Here is a 19628-nt window from a genome sequence, read left to right as displayed (position 1 = left end):
TTTATGCATGCGACAAGAAATCTCTTGTGTAAATTCATCATTTCACGGATAATAACAAGTACGTATCGAGTTACCGAAAACATACTTGTAGGTCTTCATCGCGATTTCGTCCTCATTGAAAACTACTGATGACTTATCTTTACATGATTTCAGCCTAATTTCATACTTTATATACTTTCTTAGTTCTTTGATGGATTGTGCTGAATGTTGGTATGGGAACTACCTGGTCTTTCCATTACAGACCCAGTACACCGATCCAATATGGAATTCGAATGCCTGTTTCGATCCTAGATTCAAATGTATAGATGGTGCATTTCAGACCATCACTACGCCCATCGATGGAGCAGACCCTCGGAGGGCCACAGTCGTACCGGGACCCCTGCTGGCAAGGGAAGACCCCGTACTGGAAGGGCTCGGGGTATTACGTACCATCAGAACGAGGCTGGCAGATGTACCACGAGTACCGGGACGTCCCGCCCAAAGACAGAATCAACGCCATCTTGTTTGAGAAGCAAGCGTTTTTTCGCTCAGTCATTCAGCAGCTTGGGGATGACAAAGCCCCAGGGGGTAAGGCCATTTAAGGAGACAGGAAATCTAATCTTTTTTACGTAAAGTATTGGGTCGTATACTTTTTTCGATCACTGATATCCCAGTAAATGAAGTGGTTTTCATCCTATAAGGTCAAAAGGGATTATAGGACCTTTAAAATCATTCTCCTAACAGCAGGGTTTGGTTGAAATATTGTCAATGCTGTGGCAATAAGTCATAACAGATTTGTGTCATAACTGGAAAGAAAGACCTCATGAAAATGAAGTGAGCATCTTGCAGCAGAAAGAAACATTCAAAAAGTGTAGATGAATGTGACGCCAGTTTCACGTTTTATTTCCCTTAAAGCTTCCAGAATGTTCCAAATTTTAGCTACGGGATTCAAAACAAATGTTCAAATCGCATTTTCAAAGTTTGCCGTATGTAGAAACTTGCTTTAAGAATCGTTTGATGATATGGTATTGTCTCTTATCTATATCCTTCACTTCTCATTCAGGTGTTTTATTTAAAAACCCTGCCCACGGGCGTCTGAGCACACCCCACGAGAAGCTAATCCTGCAGAAGCCTGGGGGCTGGGACCACGTGTGGACGGGGGCAGGGCTTTACATGCAGCAGAATGACACGTGGATTAATGATCAGAGCGGAGCTAATGTACCCGCTGAAGCTTTACTCTTCATCAACGAGGAGGACTGGATTAAGTTTAAACACGCGCACAACAACCCGTCATTACCAGGAAAGTGATCACAGAGAAATTGTGGGTTACGTGTAAAAATGGCCACAATTGTCAGTATTTGCCAGAAAAGTGATTATTGAAAAGAAACGGATTAAGTTTAAACATACTCACAACAACCCGTCATTACCAGGAAAGTGATTATTCGAAATAGTGTGTTACGTGTAAAAATGCCCACAACAGTCAGTATTTACCAAGAAAGCGGTTCCTGAAAAGAAACATGTAAAGTTTAAACATGCATGCCTGCAACAATTCGTTTTTACCAGGAAGGCGATTATTATTTATAAAAAAAACGGATTAAGTATAAAAATACCCACAACAACACGTCTTTACCACGAAAGTGACGATTGAAAACGGAGCATGGATTAAGTATAAATCTGTTGATAACATCCGTTCTTTACGGAAAAAAGTGATGACTGAGAAATAGTGGATGAAGTCTGAACATGCTCAAAACAACACGACTTTACCAGGAAGGTAATAACTGAGCTCCCAATAACACGTCTTTACTAGGATGGTGATAAATTGAAAACAGTGGATTAAGCGAAAGTATGTTGACAACATCACGTCTTTAACAGTAAAGTGATCATTGACACTAAGTAGTGAGGTCTGAACCTGCTCACATTAAAAACGTCTTTTCCAGTGATAACTGAGAAATACTGGATGAAATCTAATCATGCTCACAAAAGCTGTTCACCTGAAAAATGATCATCAGACAGAGCTTTAAAAGGGCTAACCTCTCCACAAAGTTACCCAGCGTGTGATTCAGAGCGCAGGCGTGAGGCGCGAAGGGACACATTTTTACTGATCACCCGGATGTTAATAATGTAAACTGGCTGGCATCGAAAATTAAGAAAGCTTCATTTTGTATATCATATAATATACTAAGTGAAATAAAGATAAGGCGAATAAATATTACGTTAACTTTTCTCGCGAGACCAATATATTTATGTATAGGATGTTCAAACTCAACTCTGATATGTTTTGTGCATTATATTTATGTCCACACTATTGCGTTAGTGATGTTTGAAATAAGGGAGTGGGACCTCCTGCGCTTGTGGGCACTGGTAATATATTTATTTAGTTTCTTTTGGTTGGTGTCGTCAAGAATATTTTATTTATACGACGACGGTCAGCATCATGGTGGAGGAAGCCTGACCGATCTATGATCATTGAACACCCACTTTTCCCTGAGTAGCGGTATATCAGATTAGTTGGCGTCATTTAGAAAGTGGATTTTTAAGTTATAGTATTATCGTTATTAGGGATTACCGGTACAGTTTCCTGATATAGCACAAATTCTAGAGATATGTCTTTTCTGATCATAGTTGATGCTTTACACGGGCGTTAATTACCGTAAATTACCAAGCACAGGAATCCATATTATGTTTTAAGCCTTTCAAATGTACTAAACTGAAGTTTTGTATTCACACATTTCCTACTGGTGAGCTGTTTGGTAGCCTTCCTACCAAATCTAACTCACACTGGCTTGATTCAAACTATGGAGACAGTTGCAGACCTTTGCAACCTGCTACCCAGGTCATTCCACCATTGGAATTTGCAGCTTGGAGTAGCAGTGGTCATGAATACTGTATGGTCGTTGAAGCTAATCAATCAATGATCAAACTAAGCCTTATCCCTAAAATAATGTTTTTTTTTCTGTAGACCAAATGACATTGGGATGAGCAGTTTGAAAAAAAAAAGCTTATAAATAAAGGACAGCTTGCAGTTTATCCCAGATTTATCACAATTTGTTTCACCACAAATTGCCTGAATTGCAGAACTCACTGCAAATCCACCATAGAGACACCAAACAGGACTCCCACTTAGTTATAGAAAACCGACAATGGGTGCACCAATAATTGGCCAGTCCTCTTACGCTCAATGTATAAGTTAGGAAGACCCAAGATTTGCTAATTTTCAAGTCTTTTTCCTGCCCCATGTAACTGGGTATTGAAATCTGGCCTTTTGGGCCCAGTTGGTCAAAAGTGTATTAGGTAATACAGGTATTAAATCATATTTTATAATTAAATTTTATACAAATCCAGCAGCCAATGCAGTTGACCAAAGTCAAACTGTAACAGCAGCAGTTTTTGTTTATATTTAATATACTGCTACCCATTTTTTTTTTTTTTTTTTTTTTGCAACTGTACAAAATTGCAGACTAGGTTTAAATTTAAATCTGGTATAATTAAATCTTAACACAATTTTGAACAACTGGACCCAGGTTTTCAAGGAGCGTATCATTGGAAACAACGTACGAGGCTGAAGGCCTCTACATCTGCAGCAAGTGCATAAGAAAAGTTCAAGTGTCTATATCATAGTCTGATGAGAACAGAACAAACTTGGAATGTCTTTACAATGCCGTGCTTAAATCTGATGAGAACAGAACAAACTTGGAATGTCTTTACAACGCCGTGCTTAAATCTGATGAGAACAGAACAAACTTGGTGTGTCTTTACAAAGCCCTCTTTATTTTGAACAAATATGATATAAAAGTTTGACAAGTTTTTTTACACGATACAAAAATATGTCAATGACAAACAGTCACATTGTCAACCATCAGGATAAAATTTAACATTCACGTGTTCAAATGAACATATTTTTTGACATTTCAAACAAAATTCTATACAATTGTGTGAGACACGTGTTATATTATTTTTTTTGTTACATTTGACAAATTTACACTGACATTCACTTCTTTGACCAACACACAAACTACGATGAATTAAAATTAATTCAAAGTATGTGCAACAATTTAATCATTTAATATCCGTATTTGAAATTTAGTGGAATGCAACAGTTACTGAGAGTTATGTAATAAAACAACAATGCAAGGGTTGACAAAGGTTTCACATTTAACACAGACAATACACATAGCCACTGATACAAACTTCATACTTCTTCTAATATAGAAGTTAATGCACGTTACGGTGTTATGTTTGAATGATTGCCTTACAAAACTATAAGCAAACTATGTGTCCTTAACTCGTCATCAAACCCTTATAAAAGTTGCTCAGACATTAAAATACATCATCGAATCAAGTTTTTCAATTTTCCAAAAGCGACATCCATTAAAAACAAGCCATCTACAGAACACTAACAAATGTAAAGGTCACAAATTTACGTATTGGTAAAGGGAGGTAACTTCACGAAAATAGAAATAAAAGACGACTTCCTTCAAACTGGGGAAAAGTTACGAGGAACTTTCTGGGGGAAAAAATGGTTACTTAAGGGCATCACAACTCAGTCAGTCAGTCACAACTATTCTCATCAGAACATTGGTGGTGTATTTTCAGATGCTGCAAAGCTTACGAAAGCCTGCCGCAGAGAATGAGTATCCGTTTGATCACATGCACTCCTGGGGAAAGGGGGTACATGGATTGGGAGTGAGAAGTTACAACATCATGCTAAAAACAAAATCTAACATGTGTTCATTAGTTATACATATCTCCATTATCTGTACATGTACCTAAACCTCGATGCACATAGCCACTGCAAACAGATGATACACAATCTTTATATCATAAATACCGTGGTAATAACACACGCACAAAATGCTGCTTTAAAAGCTGGTATTGAACACTGTACTTGGTTAATTTTAAATACAATATCACATTAACCTACAGTATTAACCCATAGATTAGAACCAAACTAGAATGAAAATTGATGGACTTATCATCAGGGTAAGAGATGGTATATACCTGTGGAGATGTCACAATATGAAGAGGTTATAAAGCAAACAATTTGAAATTCTCTACAATTTACTGATTGGCTGGTGGTAATCACCAATCAATGATGGTTATTTCGTTGCCAATGAATACCATTAAAAACTAATATGGAAGTAAATGTAAGTCACCGTATGTATATAAACACCTACAAAAAAAGGCACGGATATGAGGGAGGCAAATATTCAGTCTAATTTAGGCGTCCAGATGAGCTTGAAACATTTGTATTTTTTCCCCTCATGCAGTGAACTCAGTAAATACATGCACTATTAACAAGAAATGTTCATGAAAACATGAATTCAGGTAATTTCTGAATGGGATGTCAAATGATTGTTGTTAACTTGTTACACATTTTTCACAACAGAAGAGGTTTTCTCTCCACCAGGTTTTTGTCTGAAGTACTGGGTCTCCTTCACATGAAGCCAGGTCTCCTACACTTGAAGCCAGTCTTCTTCACATGAAGCCAGGTCACAGGTGACAAGCACAATTAGACTGCTGGAGGATCCCTGGCAGCTGCCACCAGTTTCTCTACCCAGGGTAGGCTGATGACACCACGGTTACACTTCCCCTGGGACAGGTCACATGTGGTTCCCTGAGGGCAGCAGTGGAGGCCGTCGGAGCAGCAAACAGCCTATAGACAAGACAACACAACTACAGTACAACAACAACAGCATTTACTTAGTTGCTTATTTATTTGATTGTTGTTTAACACTTTACACTAAAGAATTGGCAGGAAGTTTTACTGGTGGAGGAAACCCAAGTGTTCCAGGTGGTTTCCAAAACCATATTGGATAAAACAAATGGTCTTCACTGAATGTTAAGACTGTGCAAACCCAAGGCACCACAAACCCTGCAAAGGTATACTAGAAACTTTCCTTCGCCATAATGCTGAATACGTAGTATAAGTGAAATAATCTTGAGTATGGCATAAAACACAGATCAAATAAGTAAATAAATGAAGAAATGAGACATTTGAAAAACTTTTGTCTTTTCTGAAATTTGATTTGGTGAATACTGCAAGAATACAAGGGAATTTCTGTAGTTTTTGTTTACTGGATAAAACCCACATCATATGTTTCATAGCAACGGAAAGACAAGTTTCAAATCGGCCATGACCCACTTCCCAATGAAACAAGAAAAACAGGAATGTAGATTTGTCAAACTGGATAAAAATAACAATTTAGCAAAGCTGGCAGCTGGAAAAATAAAAATCTAATATAAAGAGCCACTCTATTAAGAGGTTATCTCCCCTTATTTCCACAAAATATGTCTCGCAATACTACTGCGTCTCAGCACAATTTCCATTATTCCAGAACAGAGTATCTATATTTTGGTTGGTGGACACAATAATGGTTCATTGATGCAGGGGGAGGGCACATTGTTGGCCCTTGATTGACTGATGAAACAGATACAGCTGTACTAATGTTGCTTACAGAAAATTTAGAAAAAATATATACATATATTTAGAAAAAAAAACAAATATGTTTTACCCGTGGTAAGGGACAGCATCCATACTGACCAGAGGCCAGTTTACAACAGGTGCTTCCATCTGGACACTGGGACTGACCATCTGGACACATAACACTGCCCACATTTACTCTGGACAGGGCAGGCTGTTTCTTTAGCCAGGAGGTGCTGATCTCACCTCTGTTACATTTGCCCTGACTGGTATCACAGGTTGTGCCTGAGGGACAGCAGTGGGTGTGGTCAGAGCAACACACTGCCTAGAATAAAAAGACCAAGAATCAACAATAATGCAAGCATCCTCTATTTAACAGTAAACAAAAACTACAGAAATTCCCTTGTGTTCCTGTAGAATTCACCAAAACAAATTTCAAAAAGACCAAATTTTTTCACGTGGATGATTTCTGCATTCATTTACTTATTTGATCTGTGTTATATGCCATACTCAAGACTATTTCACTTATACCACACGGTCAGCATTATGGTGCAAGGAAACCACGTAGAGCCCACAGGAAACCCATGGCAATCCCCAAGTTGCTGCCAGACCTTCCCACATACGGCTGAAGAGGAAGCCAGCATGATCTGGACTAGAGCTCACAGCAACTGGAGGAAACCAGAGCGCCAAGAAAATACCACCAACCTTCACAACAAACACTGTACCTGACGAACTACCGGACTTAAAGTGGTGTCTGAATGAATGATTATTGCTTAACTCCACATTAGCAATATTTTAGCCATATTGTGGCGAAAGTGGTATTTGAACATGCAAGCTTATTTGCACATGTATTATATTGTGTACAATGACATATCAAACTGCTGCACACAAAACAACAACAACATTTCAACAAAGCTTCTGATTCACCAGAACACGACAGATAAATTTTGACTATCATATAATCAATTGATAACCTGACATCACACACATTCATGACACTGGTCACATCTTTTTCATCTTTCAATCACTCTTGAGCAGGGGACGGGCACATTGTTTGTCCTAGACTGACTGATGAAACAGATACTAATGTTTAAATAAATGTTGCTTGCAGAAAATTTAGAAACTGTTTGACAAATATGTTTTACCTGTGGTAAGGGACAGCATCCGTACTGACCAGAGGCCAGTTTACAACAGGTGCTTCCATCTGGACACTGGGACTGACCATCTGGACACACCACATTGCCAACACTCACTCTGGGCAGGGCAGGTTGTTTCTTCAGCCAGGGGGTGCTAATCTCACCTCTGTTACATTTGCCCTGACTGGTATCACAGGTTGTGCCTGAGGGACAGCAGTGGGTGTGGTCAGAGCAACACACAGCCTAGAAGAAAAGAACCCACAGTGAACAATCATGCAAGCATTCTCTATTAATCAACAGCAGCATGTACCAGGATTTACCCTCAACGGCAACCCAATTCTTATCCAGTAAACAAAAACTACAGAAATTCCCTTGTGTTCCCGTAGTGTTCACCAAAACAAATTTCAAAAAGACCAAATTTTTTCACGTGGATGATTTCTTCATTTGTTTACTTATTTGACCTGTGTTTTATGCCATGCTGAAGACTATTTCATTTATACCACACGGTCAGCATTATGGTGCAAGGAAACCAGGTAGAGCTCAGAAAAAATCCATGGCAATCCCCAAGTTGCTGCCAGACCTTCCCACACACGGCTTAAAAGGAAGCCAGCGTGATCTGGACTAGAGCTCACAGCAACTGGAGGAAACCAGAGTGCCAAGAATATACCCAAAATTCACCACATACACTGTACCTGACGAACTACCGGACTTAAAGTGGTATTTGAATGAAAGATTATTGCTTCACTCCACATTAGCAATATTTTAGCCATATCGTGGTGAAAGTGGTATTTGAGCATCCAACCTCATTTGTACGTGTATTATATTGTACACAGTAACCCACGGCAATCTGCAAGTTGCTGCCAGACCTTCCCACACACAGCTAAGGAGGAAGACAGCGTGATCTGGACTAGAGCTCACAGCAACTGGAGGAAACCAGAGTGCCAAGCATAAACCACCAACATTCACCACGTACACTGTCCCTGACGAACTACTGGACTTAAAGTGGTGTCTGAATGAATGATTATTGCGTAACTACACATTAGCAACATTTTAGCCATATTGTGGCGAAAGTGGTATTTGAACATACAAGCTTATTTGCACATGTATTATATTGTGTACAATGACATATCAAACTGCCGCACACAAAACAACAACAACATTTCAACAAAGCTTCTGATTCACCAGAACGCGAGTGATAAATCTGGACTATCATATAATCAACTGTTAACCTGACATCGCACACATTCATGACACTGGTCACATCTGTTTCATCCATCAATCACTCTTGATGTCACAATGGCTTCCACCCAGGGTGGAATATTAACAAGTAAGCTTGTCACCACAAGGGGTGGTAATGCCATGGGCAAAAGGGGTACATTCATCCACTTTCAGTTTATGGCCAATTTCTGAGGTGGTACTGGTGGTGGTGGTGGTTGTGGTGGTGGTGGAGGTGGGATTGGGCGATGGAGGTGGGATTGGGTGGTGGAGGTGGGATTGGGGGGTGGGGGGTGGTTCGTGGTGGAATGTGATGCAAGGGGCGGACATATTGTTTGTCCTAGACTGACTGATGAAACGGATACTAATGTTCCAATTAATGTTACTTGCAGAATATTTAGAAACTGTTTGACAAATATGTTTTACCTGTGGTAAGGGACAGCATCCATACTGACCAGAGGCCAGCTTACAACAGGTGCTTCCATCTGGACACTGGGACTGACCATCTGGACACACCACATTGCCAACACTCACTCTGGGCAGGGCAGGTTGTTTCTTTAGCCAGGGGGTGCTAATCTCACCTCTGTTACATTTGCCCTGACTGGTATCACAGGTTGTGCCTGAGGGACAGCAGTGGGTGTGGTCAGAGCAACACACAGCCTAGAAGAAAAGAACCCACAGTGAACAATAATGCAAGCATCCTCTATTAATCTACAGCAGCATGTACCAGGATTTACCCCCAACGGGAACCCAATTCTTATCCAGTAAACAAAAAACTACAGAAATTCCCTTGTGTTCACCAAAACAGATTTCAAAAAGACCAAATTTTTTCAGGTGGATGGTTTCTTCATTTATTTACTTATTTGATCTGTGTTTTATGCCATACTCAAGACTATTTCACTTATACCACACGGTCAGCTCTATGGTGCAAGAAAACCAGTTAGAACCCAGAGAAAACCCACAGCAATCCCCAAGTTGCTGCCAGACGTTCCCACACATGGCTGAAGAGGAAGACAGCGTGATCTGGACCAGAGTTCACAGCAACTGGAGGAAACCAGAGCGCCAATAATATACCACCAACATTCACCATGTTCACCGTGCCTGACGAACTTCTCGACTTAAAGTGGTATCTGAATCAATGATAATTGCTTCACTCTACATTAGCAATATTTTAGCCATGTCGTGGTGAAAGTGGTATTCCAAAATGCATTCTCATTTGTACAAGTATTAAATTGTGTACAGTGACCCACGGCAATCTGCAAGTTGCTCCCAGACCTTCCCACACATGGTTGAAGAGAAAGCCAGCGTGATCTCGACTAGAGCTCACAGCAACTGAAGGAAACCAGAGTGCCAAGCATAAACCACCAACATTCACCACATACACTGTACCTGATAAACTACTGGACTTAAAGTGGTATTTGAATGAAAGATTATTGCTTAACTCCACATTAGCAATATTTTAGCCATATCGGGGTGATAGTGGTATTTGAGCATCCAACCTCATTTGTACATGTATTGTATTGTGTACAGTGACCCACTGCAATCTGCAAGTTGCTGCCAGACCTTCCCACACACGGTTGAAGAGGAAGCCAGCGTGATCTGGACTAGAGCTCACAGTAATTGGAGGAAGCCTGAGTACCAAGAATAAACCACCAACCTTCACCACGTACACTGTACCTGATGAACTACCGAACTTAAAGTGGTATCTGAATGAAAGATTATTGCATAACTCCACATTAGCAACATTTTAGCCATATTGTGACAAAAGTGGTATTTGAACATGCAAGCTTATTTGCACATGTATTATATTGTGTACAATGACATATCAAACTGCCGCACACAAAACAACAACAACATTTCAACAAAGCTTCTGATTCACCAGAACACCAGTGATAAATCTGGACTATCATATTATCAATTGTTAACCTGACATCGCACACATTCATGACACTGGTCACATCTGTTTCATCTTTCAATCACTCTTGATGTCACAATGGCTTCCACCCAGAATGGAATATTAACAAGTAAGTTTGTCACCAGAAGAGGTGGTAATGCCACGGGTAAAAGGGGTATATTCATCCACTTTCAGTTTATGGCTAATTTCTGAGGTGGTACTGGTGGTGGTGGTGGTTGTGGTGGTGGTGGAGGTGGGATTGGGCGATGGAGGTGGGATTGGGTGGTGGAGGTGGGATTAGGGGGTGGGGGGTGGTTCATGGTGGAATGTGATGCAGGGGGCGGGCACACTGTTTGTCCTAGACTGACTGATGAAACAGATACTAATGTTCCAATTATTGTTACTTGCAGAATATTTAGAAACTGTTTGACAAACATGTTTTACCTGTGGTAAGGGACAGCATCCATACTGACCAGAGGCCAGCTTACAACAGGTGCTTCCATCTGGACACTGGGACTGACCATCTGGACACACCACATTGCCAACACTCACTCTGGGCAGGGCAGGTTGTTTCTTCAGCCAGGGGGTGCTAATCTCACCTCTGTTACATTTGCCCTGACTGGTATCACAGGTTGTGCCTGAGGGACAGCAGTGGGTGTGGTCAGAGCAACACACAGCCTAGAAGAAAAGAACCCACAGTGAACAATAATGCAAGCATCCTCTATTAACCAACAGCAGCATGTACCAGGATTTACCCTCAACGGGAACCCAATTCTTATCCAGTAAACAAAAAACTACAGAAATTCCCCTGTGTTTCCGTAGTGTTCACCAAAACAAATTTCAAAAAGACCAATTTTTTTCACGTGGATGGTTTCTTCATTTATTTACTTATTTGATCTGTGTTTTATGTCATACTCAAAACTATTTCACTTATACCACACGGTCAGCTCTATGGTGCAAGGAAACCAGGTAGAACCCAGAGAAAACCCATGGCAATCCCCAAGTTGCTGCAAGACCTTCTCACACGCGGCTGAAGAGGAAGACAGCATGATCTGGACCAGAGTTCACAGCAACTGGAGGAAACCAGAGTGCCAAGAATATACCACCAACCTTCACCACGTACACTGTGCCTGACGAACTTCTTGACTTAAAGTGGTATTTGAATCAATGATAAATGCTTCACTCTACATTAGCAATATTTTAGCCATATCATGGTGAAAGTGGTATTCGAAAATGCAACCTCATTTGTACAAGTATTAAATTGTGTACAGTGACCCACGGCAATCTGCAAGTTGCTGCCAGACCTTCCCACACACAGCTGAAGAGGAAGCCAGCGTGATCTGGACTAGAGCTCACAGCAACTGAAGGAAACCTGAGTGCCAAGCATAAACCACCAACCTTCACCACGTACACTGTACCTGATGAACTAAACGACTTAAAGTGGTATCTGAATGAAAGATTATTGCATAACTCCACATTAGCAATATTTTAGCCATATTGTGGTGAAAGTGGTATTTGAACATGCAAGCTTATTTGCATATGTATTATACCGTGTACAATGACATATCAAACTGCCGCACACAAAACAACAACAACATTTCAACAAAGTTTCTGATTCACCAGAACACGAGTGATAAATCTGGACTATCATATAATCAATTGTTAACCTGACATCGTACACATTCATGACACTGGTCACATCTGTTTCATCTTTCAATCACTCTTGATGTCACAATGGCTTCCACCCAGAATGGAATATTAACAAGTAAGCTTGTCACCAGAAGGGGTGGTAATGCCACGGGTAAAAGGGGTACATTCATCCACTTTCAGTTTATGGCTAATTTCTGAGGTGGTACTGGTGGTGGTGGCAGTTGTGGTGGTGGTGGAGGTGAGAGTGGGCGATGGAGGTGGGATTGGGTGGTGGAGGTGGGATTAGGGGGTGGGTGGTGGTTCGTGGTGGAATGTGATGCAGGGGGCGGGCACACTGTTTGTCCTAGACTGACTGATGAAACAGACACTAATGTTCCAATTAATGTTACTTGCAGAATATTTAGAAACTGTTTGACAAATATGTTTTACCTGTGGTAAGGGACAGCATCCATACTGACCAGAGGCCAGTTTACAACAGGTGCTTCCATCTGGACACTGGGACTGACCATCTGGACACACCACATTGCCAACATTCACTCTGGGCAGGGCAGGTTGTTTCTTCAGCCAGGGGGTGCTAATCTCACCTCTGTTACATTTGCCCTGACTGGTATCACAGGTTGTGCCTGAGGGACAGCAGTGGGTGTGGTCAGAGCAACACACAGCCTAGAAGAAAAGAACCCACTGTGAACAATCATGCAAGCATCCTCTATTAATCAACAGCAGCATGTACCAGGATTTACCCTCAACCCCAATTCTTATCCAGTAAACAAAAATTACAGAAATTCCCTTGTGTTCCTGTAGTGTTCACCAAAACAAATTTCAAAAAGACCAAATTTTTTCAGGTGGATGGTTTCTTCATTTATTTACTTATTTGATCTATGTTTTATGCCATACTCAAGACTATTTCACTTATACCACACGGTCAGCTCTATGGTGCAAGGAAACCAGGTAGAACCCAGAGAAAACCCATGGCAATCCCCAAGTTGCTGCAAGACCTTCCCACACACGGCTGAAGAGGAAGACAGCATGATCTGGACCAGAGTTCACAGCAACTGGAGGAAACCAGAGCGCCAAGAATATACCACCAACCTTCACCACGTACACTGTGCCTGACGAACTTCTCGACTTAAAGTGGTATTTGAATCAATGATAATTGCTTCACTCTACATTAACAATATTTTAGCCATATCGTGGTGAAAGTGGTATTCGAAAATGCAACCTCATTTGTACAAGTATTAAATTGTGTACAGTGACCCATGGCAATCTGCAAGTTGCTGCCAGACCTTCCCACACACGGTTGAAGAGGAAGCCACATTAGCAACACTTTAGCCATATTGTGGCGAAAGTGGTATTTGAACATGCAAGCTTATTTGCATATGTATTATACTGTGTACAATGATATATCAAACTGCCGCACACAAAACAACAACAACATTTTAACAAAGCTTCTGATTCACCAGAACACGAGTGATAAATCTGGACTATCATATAATCAATTGTTAACCTGACATCACACACATTCATGACACTGGTCACATCTGTTTCATCCATCAATCACTCTTGATGTCACAATGGCTTCCACCCAGAATGGAATATTAACAAGTAAGTTTGTCACCACAAGGGGTGGTAATGCCACGGGCAAAAGGGGTACATTCATCCACTTTCAGTTTATGGCCAATTTCTAAGGTGGTGGTGTGGTGGTGGCAGTTGTGGTGGTGGTGGAGGTGGGATTGGGTGGTGGAGGTGGGATTGGGCGATGGAGGTGGGATTGGGTGGTGGAGGTGGGATTGGGGGGTGGGGGGTGGTTCGTGGTGGAATGTGATGCAGGAGGCAGGCACACTGTTTGTCCTAAACTGACTGATGAAACAGATACTAATGTTTCAATTAATGTTGCTTGCAGAAAATTTAGAAACTGTTTGACAAATATGTTTTACCTGTGGTAAGGGACAGCATCCATACTGACCAGAGGCCAGCTTACAACAGGTGCTTCCATCTGGACACTGGGACTGACCATCTGGACACACCACATTGCCAACACTCACTCTGGGCAGGGCAGGTTGTTTCTTCAGCCAGGGGGTGCTAATCTCACCTCTGTTACATTTGCCCTGACTGGTATCACAGGTTGTGCCTGAGGGACAGCAGTGGGTGTGGTCAGAGCAACACACAGCCTGCAGGAAAAAAAGTCAAATCTGACTAGAAACAATTTAATGAGAACAGAAATTATAAACTTAAATATGAAGCAGCAATCATTGCCATATGTGAGAAGTCATCTTGGTAGAAGGCAAGTGGTCTTCAGCCACCTTCATGTAAGACTGTATGACAAAGTGCCACATCACACTGACCCTAATTCTTCAACTTTTTCAACCATCTCTACAACCAATATTTTGAAACATTCTGAGAGAATCAGCAAGTGTTGAGAAATAGTTTGCGCAGTTTTATGAAGCTTGCACCTTTAATGACACAAACCAATCAATTTTGCCATCATTTTCATAATAATTGTGTACATAAATTCCATGAAAGAAGTTATTTTTAGTGGTTGAAAAGGTTGAAGATTTACACAATTGACGCCAACACCTCAAGAACAGTGGAAGCAGGGGAATCTTGAATATTCAAGGCTGGAATTCTTCAGAGGCAGTGATGGTTTATGACAAGCAAGTCAGCAATGGACTATCAAATCTTTCAGATTCCACGTTTGAAGCTTTGCCAGTTCACTAACATCGAATCTTAAAATGTTCTTTCTGGAGTGAAAATAAGTGATATATAAAAGCATGTATGTGCTGTATGATACCTAATCATGTAGAAATACTGGCTAACATATGGTTTGCAAATCTGGACTGTTACCTGTGGTAAGGGACAGCATCCATACTGACCAGAGGCCAGTTTACAACAGGTGCTTCCATCTGGACACTGGGACTGACCATCCGGACACACCACATTGCCAACATTCACTCTGGGCAGGGCAGGTTGTTTCTTCAGCCAGGGGGTGCTAATCTCACCTCTGTTACATTTGCCCTGACTGGTATCACAGGTTGTGCCTGAGGGACAGCAGTGGGTGTGGTCGGAGCAACACACAGCCTAGAAAAAACAGAACCCACAGTCAACAACAATGCATGCATCCTTACATGTAAATGAAAATGACCAGAGTGAGTGAGTGAGTGCTTAGTAGTTAACACGGTACTTGACAATTTTTCAGTCATATAACATTGACGGAGTCCTTAGAGTGCATGTACATGTAGTGTGCCTCCTTTTTGCAGGACGGATTTCACCCCACTTTCGTCTAGTGCTGCTGCACTGAGACGACTTACCAAAGGCAAGTAAGCCCCCTAGCCCAAGCCATTATAATGATACAGGTCAACTTGTCGTTGCACTATCCCCTTTAATGGTGAATGTCAAGTGAGGAATTTACAACTTTCTCTTTTAAGGTCTTAGGTGTAACCTGACCCAGAACTGACCTTAGATTGGGGCTGGTGTAATGTAATGATCAGAGTTGTACGGGGTAAAGCCTGGGCATGACAACAGATAATTACAGAAATTCAAGTAGAACCTGAGCAAATCATGGGAAATAAGTTTGATGATCGTATGAGTTAAATTGATGATATGTGATTTAACATCATGTTGTACAAGCAGAGCTGACATTAAAACGTGGCATATTAAAATTTAACCTTAAATTTGTCTGTTTATTTATTTATTTTTTTAATTGGTGTTCTACGTCGTACTCAAGAATATTTCACTTCTGCGACAGCAGCCAGCATTATGGTGAGAAGAAACCAGTCGGGGAAACAAAAGCTTGTAAGGTTTTTGGGTCTGTAGATGGTCATGAGCTTTCTCCCACCATAATTCTGGCCACCGTCGTACAAGTGAAATATTCCTAAGTACGGCGTAAAACGCCAATCAAATAAATAAATAAATAACGTTTTTGGAAATGTGGGAATATTACCTGTGGTAAGGGACAGCATCCGTACTGACCAGAGGCCAGTTTACAACACGTGCTTCCATCTGGACACTGGGACTGACCATCTGGACACACCACATTCCCTACGGTGACTGTATGAATGGGCTTTGATGGCTGCTTCTCAAACCACGGAATGCTACTATGGCCTCTGTTACATTTGCCCTGACTGGTGTCACAGGTCGTGCCTGAGGGACAGCAGTGGGTGTGGTCAGAGCAACACACAGCCTGAAGAAAGGCAAAATTTCCAACAGCCAATGTTAATGCATACAAGTAACATATACATGAATCAGTTACCCAGACATTGATAATTAAGTGTCTACTTCCCAATCCCAGAGAATAAACATCATGGACTTTTCATGCTTTCAATGTTTCAGCCATTTCATTTATTTATTTATTTATATGATTGGTGTTTTATGCCGTAATCAAGAATATTTCACTTATACGACAGCGGCCAGCATTATGGTGGGAGGAAACCAGGCAGAGCCTGGGGGAAACCCATGACCATCCGCAGGTTGTTGCCAGACCTTCCCACATACGGCCAGAGAGGAAGCCAGCATGAGCTGGACTTAAACTCACAGCGACCGCATTGTATCCTATTTTATGATACAAAGCAATGGAATATGGTCATTACTCACAGCGACTGCATTTGTGAGAGGTGCCATTTCATTTAAAAAAAAATTTACTTTTCCCTTTGCGTGGCGTGCAATGTCACTTTCAACAATAATTCAGTCACACCAGTATAACAACCACCTTGTATGAACTGTGAAGTGCTGCCTCACTGGAAGACAAAACCCAAGACAAAACACCCCACAGAGTCAATTTACAGGCATGTTGTCCAACCAGTACATGAAATATTCATAGTTTCAAGCACCCGAGTTCCTCGCAAGGAGCAGGGGGTGATAAATAACACAGAACCAAACGTGCGAAACGTTGATTTTTTTCTGATTCCTAAAGCTTAAAGTACTACAGAACACTGAAACTATCATATTTGATGGCGAGGCACGTTCTGGTTACTTTTCCTGAAAGAATTTCTTACCTAAAGGCTATATTTTTCATTTTTGTGGTAAAATGTTATTCAAGGCCAATCTTGCCTGGGTTAAATTTTGCTTTTCACCTCGAGTAATCAAGTCAGGTGTGCCGATGATTGGGTCTGAGCAATGGCATCCCTGCAAAACTATGAATTCCTGTTACATTGTGCACCAAGAAAGGATTTATTTGATTTGATTGGTGTTTTACGCCATACTCAAAAATATTTCACTTATACGATGGGGTCCAGCATTATGGTGGTAGGAAACCCACAACCATCCGCATGTTGCTGACAGACCTTCCCATCTACGGCCGAAGAAGAAACCAGCATAAGCTGCTTGAACTCACAGTGACCGTATTGGTGAGAGACTCCTGGGTCATTAAGCTGCATTAGGGCACCAAGAAAGGAAGTATATATACATATGTACTGTACACGAAGGTTATCGAGTTAACTCTTAGCTTCACTCCAGATTAACTCCAGATTTACTATTCATGCAGCATACATTCTATCCACTATGTCACTGGTGTTAACCAAAGAGATACTGCAACTGGAGATGATGACAAGTCAAAAGGGGGGTAGTCCATTTTTACTAATTCCTTAATCCTAATTTGATATGATTAAATTAGTACAGCTTGCAAGCTTCTCCACTAAACCATAAAAAGACAAGGCAAGAATACAAGGGAATATTACCTGTGGTAAGGGACAGCATCCGTACTGACCAGAGGCCAGTTTACAACAGGTGCTTCCATCTGGACACTGGGATTGACCATCTGGACACACCACATTTTCCACTTTCTCTACGGGCCTTTCATGCGGTTTGAAGAAAAGTGTACTTGACAGTGCTGAGCTCACCAGAAGACAGCCACAGAGGACTGATGCTAGCATCTGCAAGTGAAAATAACATTTAAATAAAGACGAAAAACCAGTTATTTACAGTCAACTTAAGAACAAACATCACATATGTAAAATACAGTACTTCTTTTAAAATATCTTTTAAAATTTCCCAGACATGATTGTCTCCTCCCCTGATCAAATCAATGTCTACTTTACAATCTCATAATTCTACCTCTACATTTTTTATTTATTTGATTGGTGTTTTACACTGTGCTCAAGAATATTTCACTTATACGACAGTGGCCAACATAATGGTGGGTGGAAACCGTGCAGAGGTGAAAAAAGAGAAAAGGAAAACTTAAGATCCACAGAATAGTCATGGCAGTGAGTAATGACCATTACCAATTTTTGTGAAGTGCTTGGACATTTCAGAAAATGTCAGAATTTGAAAAGAGCCTGCAATCTGAGGAATGTCAGTGTTCATTTGTGTGAGTAACCAGACAATTTGCCTCTGTGCATAATTTTTGCATATTTAATAATTTCAATGATACATGTAGGACGTCGTCTTTTTCTACCTTCTATTGAGTAGAAAACAGTTGGTATAGTTGTGGCATAACATATTCATGAATTGTATAAAGGCCTGCTTCTACAGGCTAGGTCCTACTTCACATACAGGTAGTTTCACACCTCACAAACAAATCTCACGTTTCTGCTGTCATGTGGAAAAGGTAAATGGTGGGTTCATTTACCAAAATGAAAGCCCTGTTTTAAAGCCCTGTGTGTGGATTTGCATTCAATCAATTTAAGGCTCAATATTTGCTAGCAATGAATGAAAAAAACGTGACATATGACAATGAGTCTTGTGCTTCACTGTAATAACATACATCCATGTCAGATGTCAGTCATGTGCTTGCAAATCCCACCCACTCAGGTGACAGTAAGACACTTCCTCTCAACACAAATTAGGCTAAGATCAGGTTCAAAACAGTCACGCAGTAACTGATTCTCCTAACTCCTTGCCATGTTCACACACGCCACATTTTTACAAGTGTTCACCCTGTGCTTTGATTAATATCTTTATGGCCTGCACTTTGCACTGTGACATCCACATGGTCTCTCACTTGATCATGTGATCACGTGATTCTATCACATGACCTGGCCACACCTCCAACCATCCCATAATCAGCATGTATGTGACTCTGCCTGGTTGTGTCAATGAGTTCACATACTATACAGTAAGTGCCCCCATCAGAGATAGCCAAGCTAATCAAAGATCCAGAACACACCCTTTGATCTAGATGTCTGCAGGGCAAGGTTCATTGATTCCACATGTATGGACACCTGTGTAGCTTGCAAAAACGTTTCGGCCAAGATGTGCCTTAGTGTCTATAAGGCACCCAGCACCCTATGGGGCAGAGAGAGAAAATTTAAAGGATATATAAAAAAAGTACATTGGATCCGTGTGCCAACTGATTACCACACCTGTATTTACCTGTACTCTTAACAATCTTGTCTACGTA

General features: G+C 41.0%; 2 protein-coding genes across 3 annotated transcripts; one reads left to right on the top strand and one right to left on the bottom strand.

Moving 5' to 3' along the window:
* Positions 1-4969, top strand: LOC135478092 (uncharacterized). The gene is made up of 4 exons (XM_064758363.1): positions 1-58; positions 320-567; positions 1043-1268; positions 4668-4969. Exons 2-4 carry the CDS (start codon positions 339-341, stop codon positions 4747-4749), a joined length of 537 nt encoding a protein of 178 aa, XP_064614433.1. The 5' UTR covers positions 1-58; positions 320-338; the 3' UTR covers positions 4750-4969.
* A 143-nt stretch (positions 4970-5112) lies between these two features.
* LOC135477458 (progranulin-like) lies at positions 5113-19321 on the bottom strand. 2 transcript variants are annotated; one of them, XM_064757571.1, is made up of 10 exons: positions 17965-19151; positions 16233-16472; positions 15137-15370; positions 14230-14463; positions 12725-12958; positions 11090-11323; positions 9178-9411; positions 7546-7779; positions 6492-6725; positions 5113-5632 (listed from the first exon to the last, which is right to left on the bottom strand). In XM_064757571.1, exons 1-10 carry the CDS (start codon positions 18157-18159, stop codon positions 5489-5491), a joined length of 2217 nt encoding a protein of 738 aa, XP_064613641.1. In that variant the 5' UTR covers positions 18160-19151; the 3' UTR covers positions 5113-5488. The 2 variants fall into 2 exon arrangements, with proteins under 2 accessions (XP_064613641.1, XP_064613643.1); XM_064757573.1 differs by lacking the exon at positions 7546-7779 and having other exon boundaries at positions 17965-19321.
* Between the last annotated feature and the right edge of the window lie 307 nt (positions 19322-19628).

The sequence above is a fragment of the Liolophura sinensis genome, chromosome 11, assembly GCF_032854445.1.
Source record: "Liolophura sinensis isolate JHLJ2023 chromosome 11, CUHK_Ljap_v2, whole genome shotgun sequence".
Lineage (NCBI taxonomy): Eukaryota > Metazoa > Mollusca > Polyplacophora > Chitonida > Chitonidae > Liolophura > Liolophura sinensis.
The sequence above is the reverse complement of the archived record's forward strand: the minus strand, read 5'-3'. Positions and strand labels throughout refer to the sequence as shown.

Excerpts from the sequence above, each read along its gene's own strand:
- LOC135477458 (XM_064757571.1), bottom strand. The coding sequence starts at position 18,159 with ATGCTAGCATCAGTCCTCTGTGGCTGTCTTCTGGTGAGCTCAGCACTG. Across the intron at positions 16,473-17,964 it reads GATGCTGTCCCTTACCACAG|GCTGTGTGTTGCTCTGACCA; the intron begins GTAATATTCCCT and ends GCCTTTCTTCAG. Across the intron at positions 6,726-7,545 it reads GATGCTGTCCCTTACCACAG|GCAGTGTGTTGCTCTGACCA; the intron begins GTAAAACATATT and ends TTTTTATTCTAG.
- LOC135478092 (XM_064758363.1), top strand. The coding sequence starts at position 339 with ATGGAGCAGACCCTCGGAGGGCCACAGTCGTACCGGGACCCCTGCTGG. Across the intron at positions 568-1,042 it reads GGATGACAAAGCCCCAGGGG|GTGTTTTATTTAAAAACCCT; the intron begins GTAAGGCCATTT and ends CTTCTCATTCAG. Across the intron at positions 1,269-4,667 it reads AAACACGCGCACAACAACCC|AAGTTACAACATCATGCTAA; the intron begins GTCATTACCAGG and ends ATTGGGAGTGAG.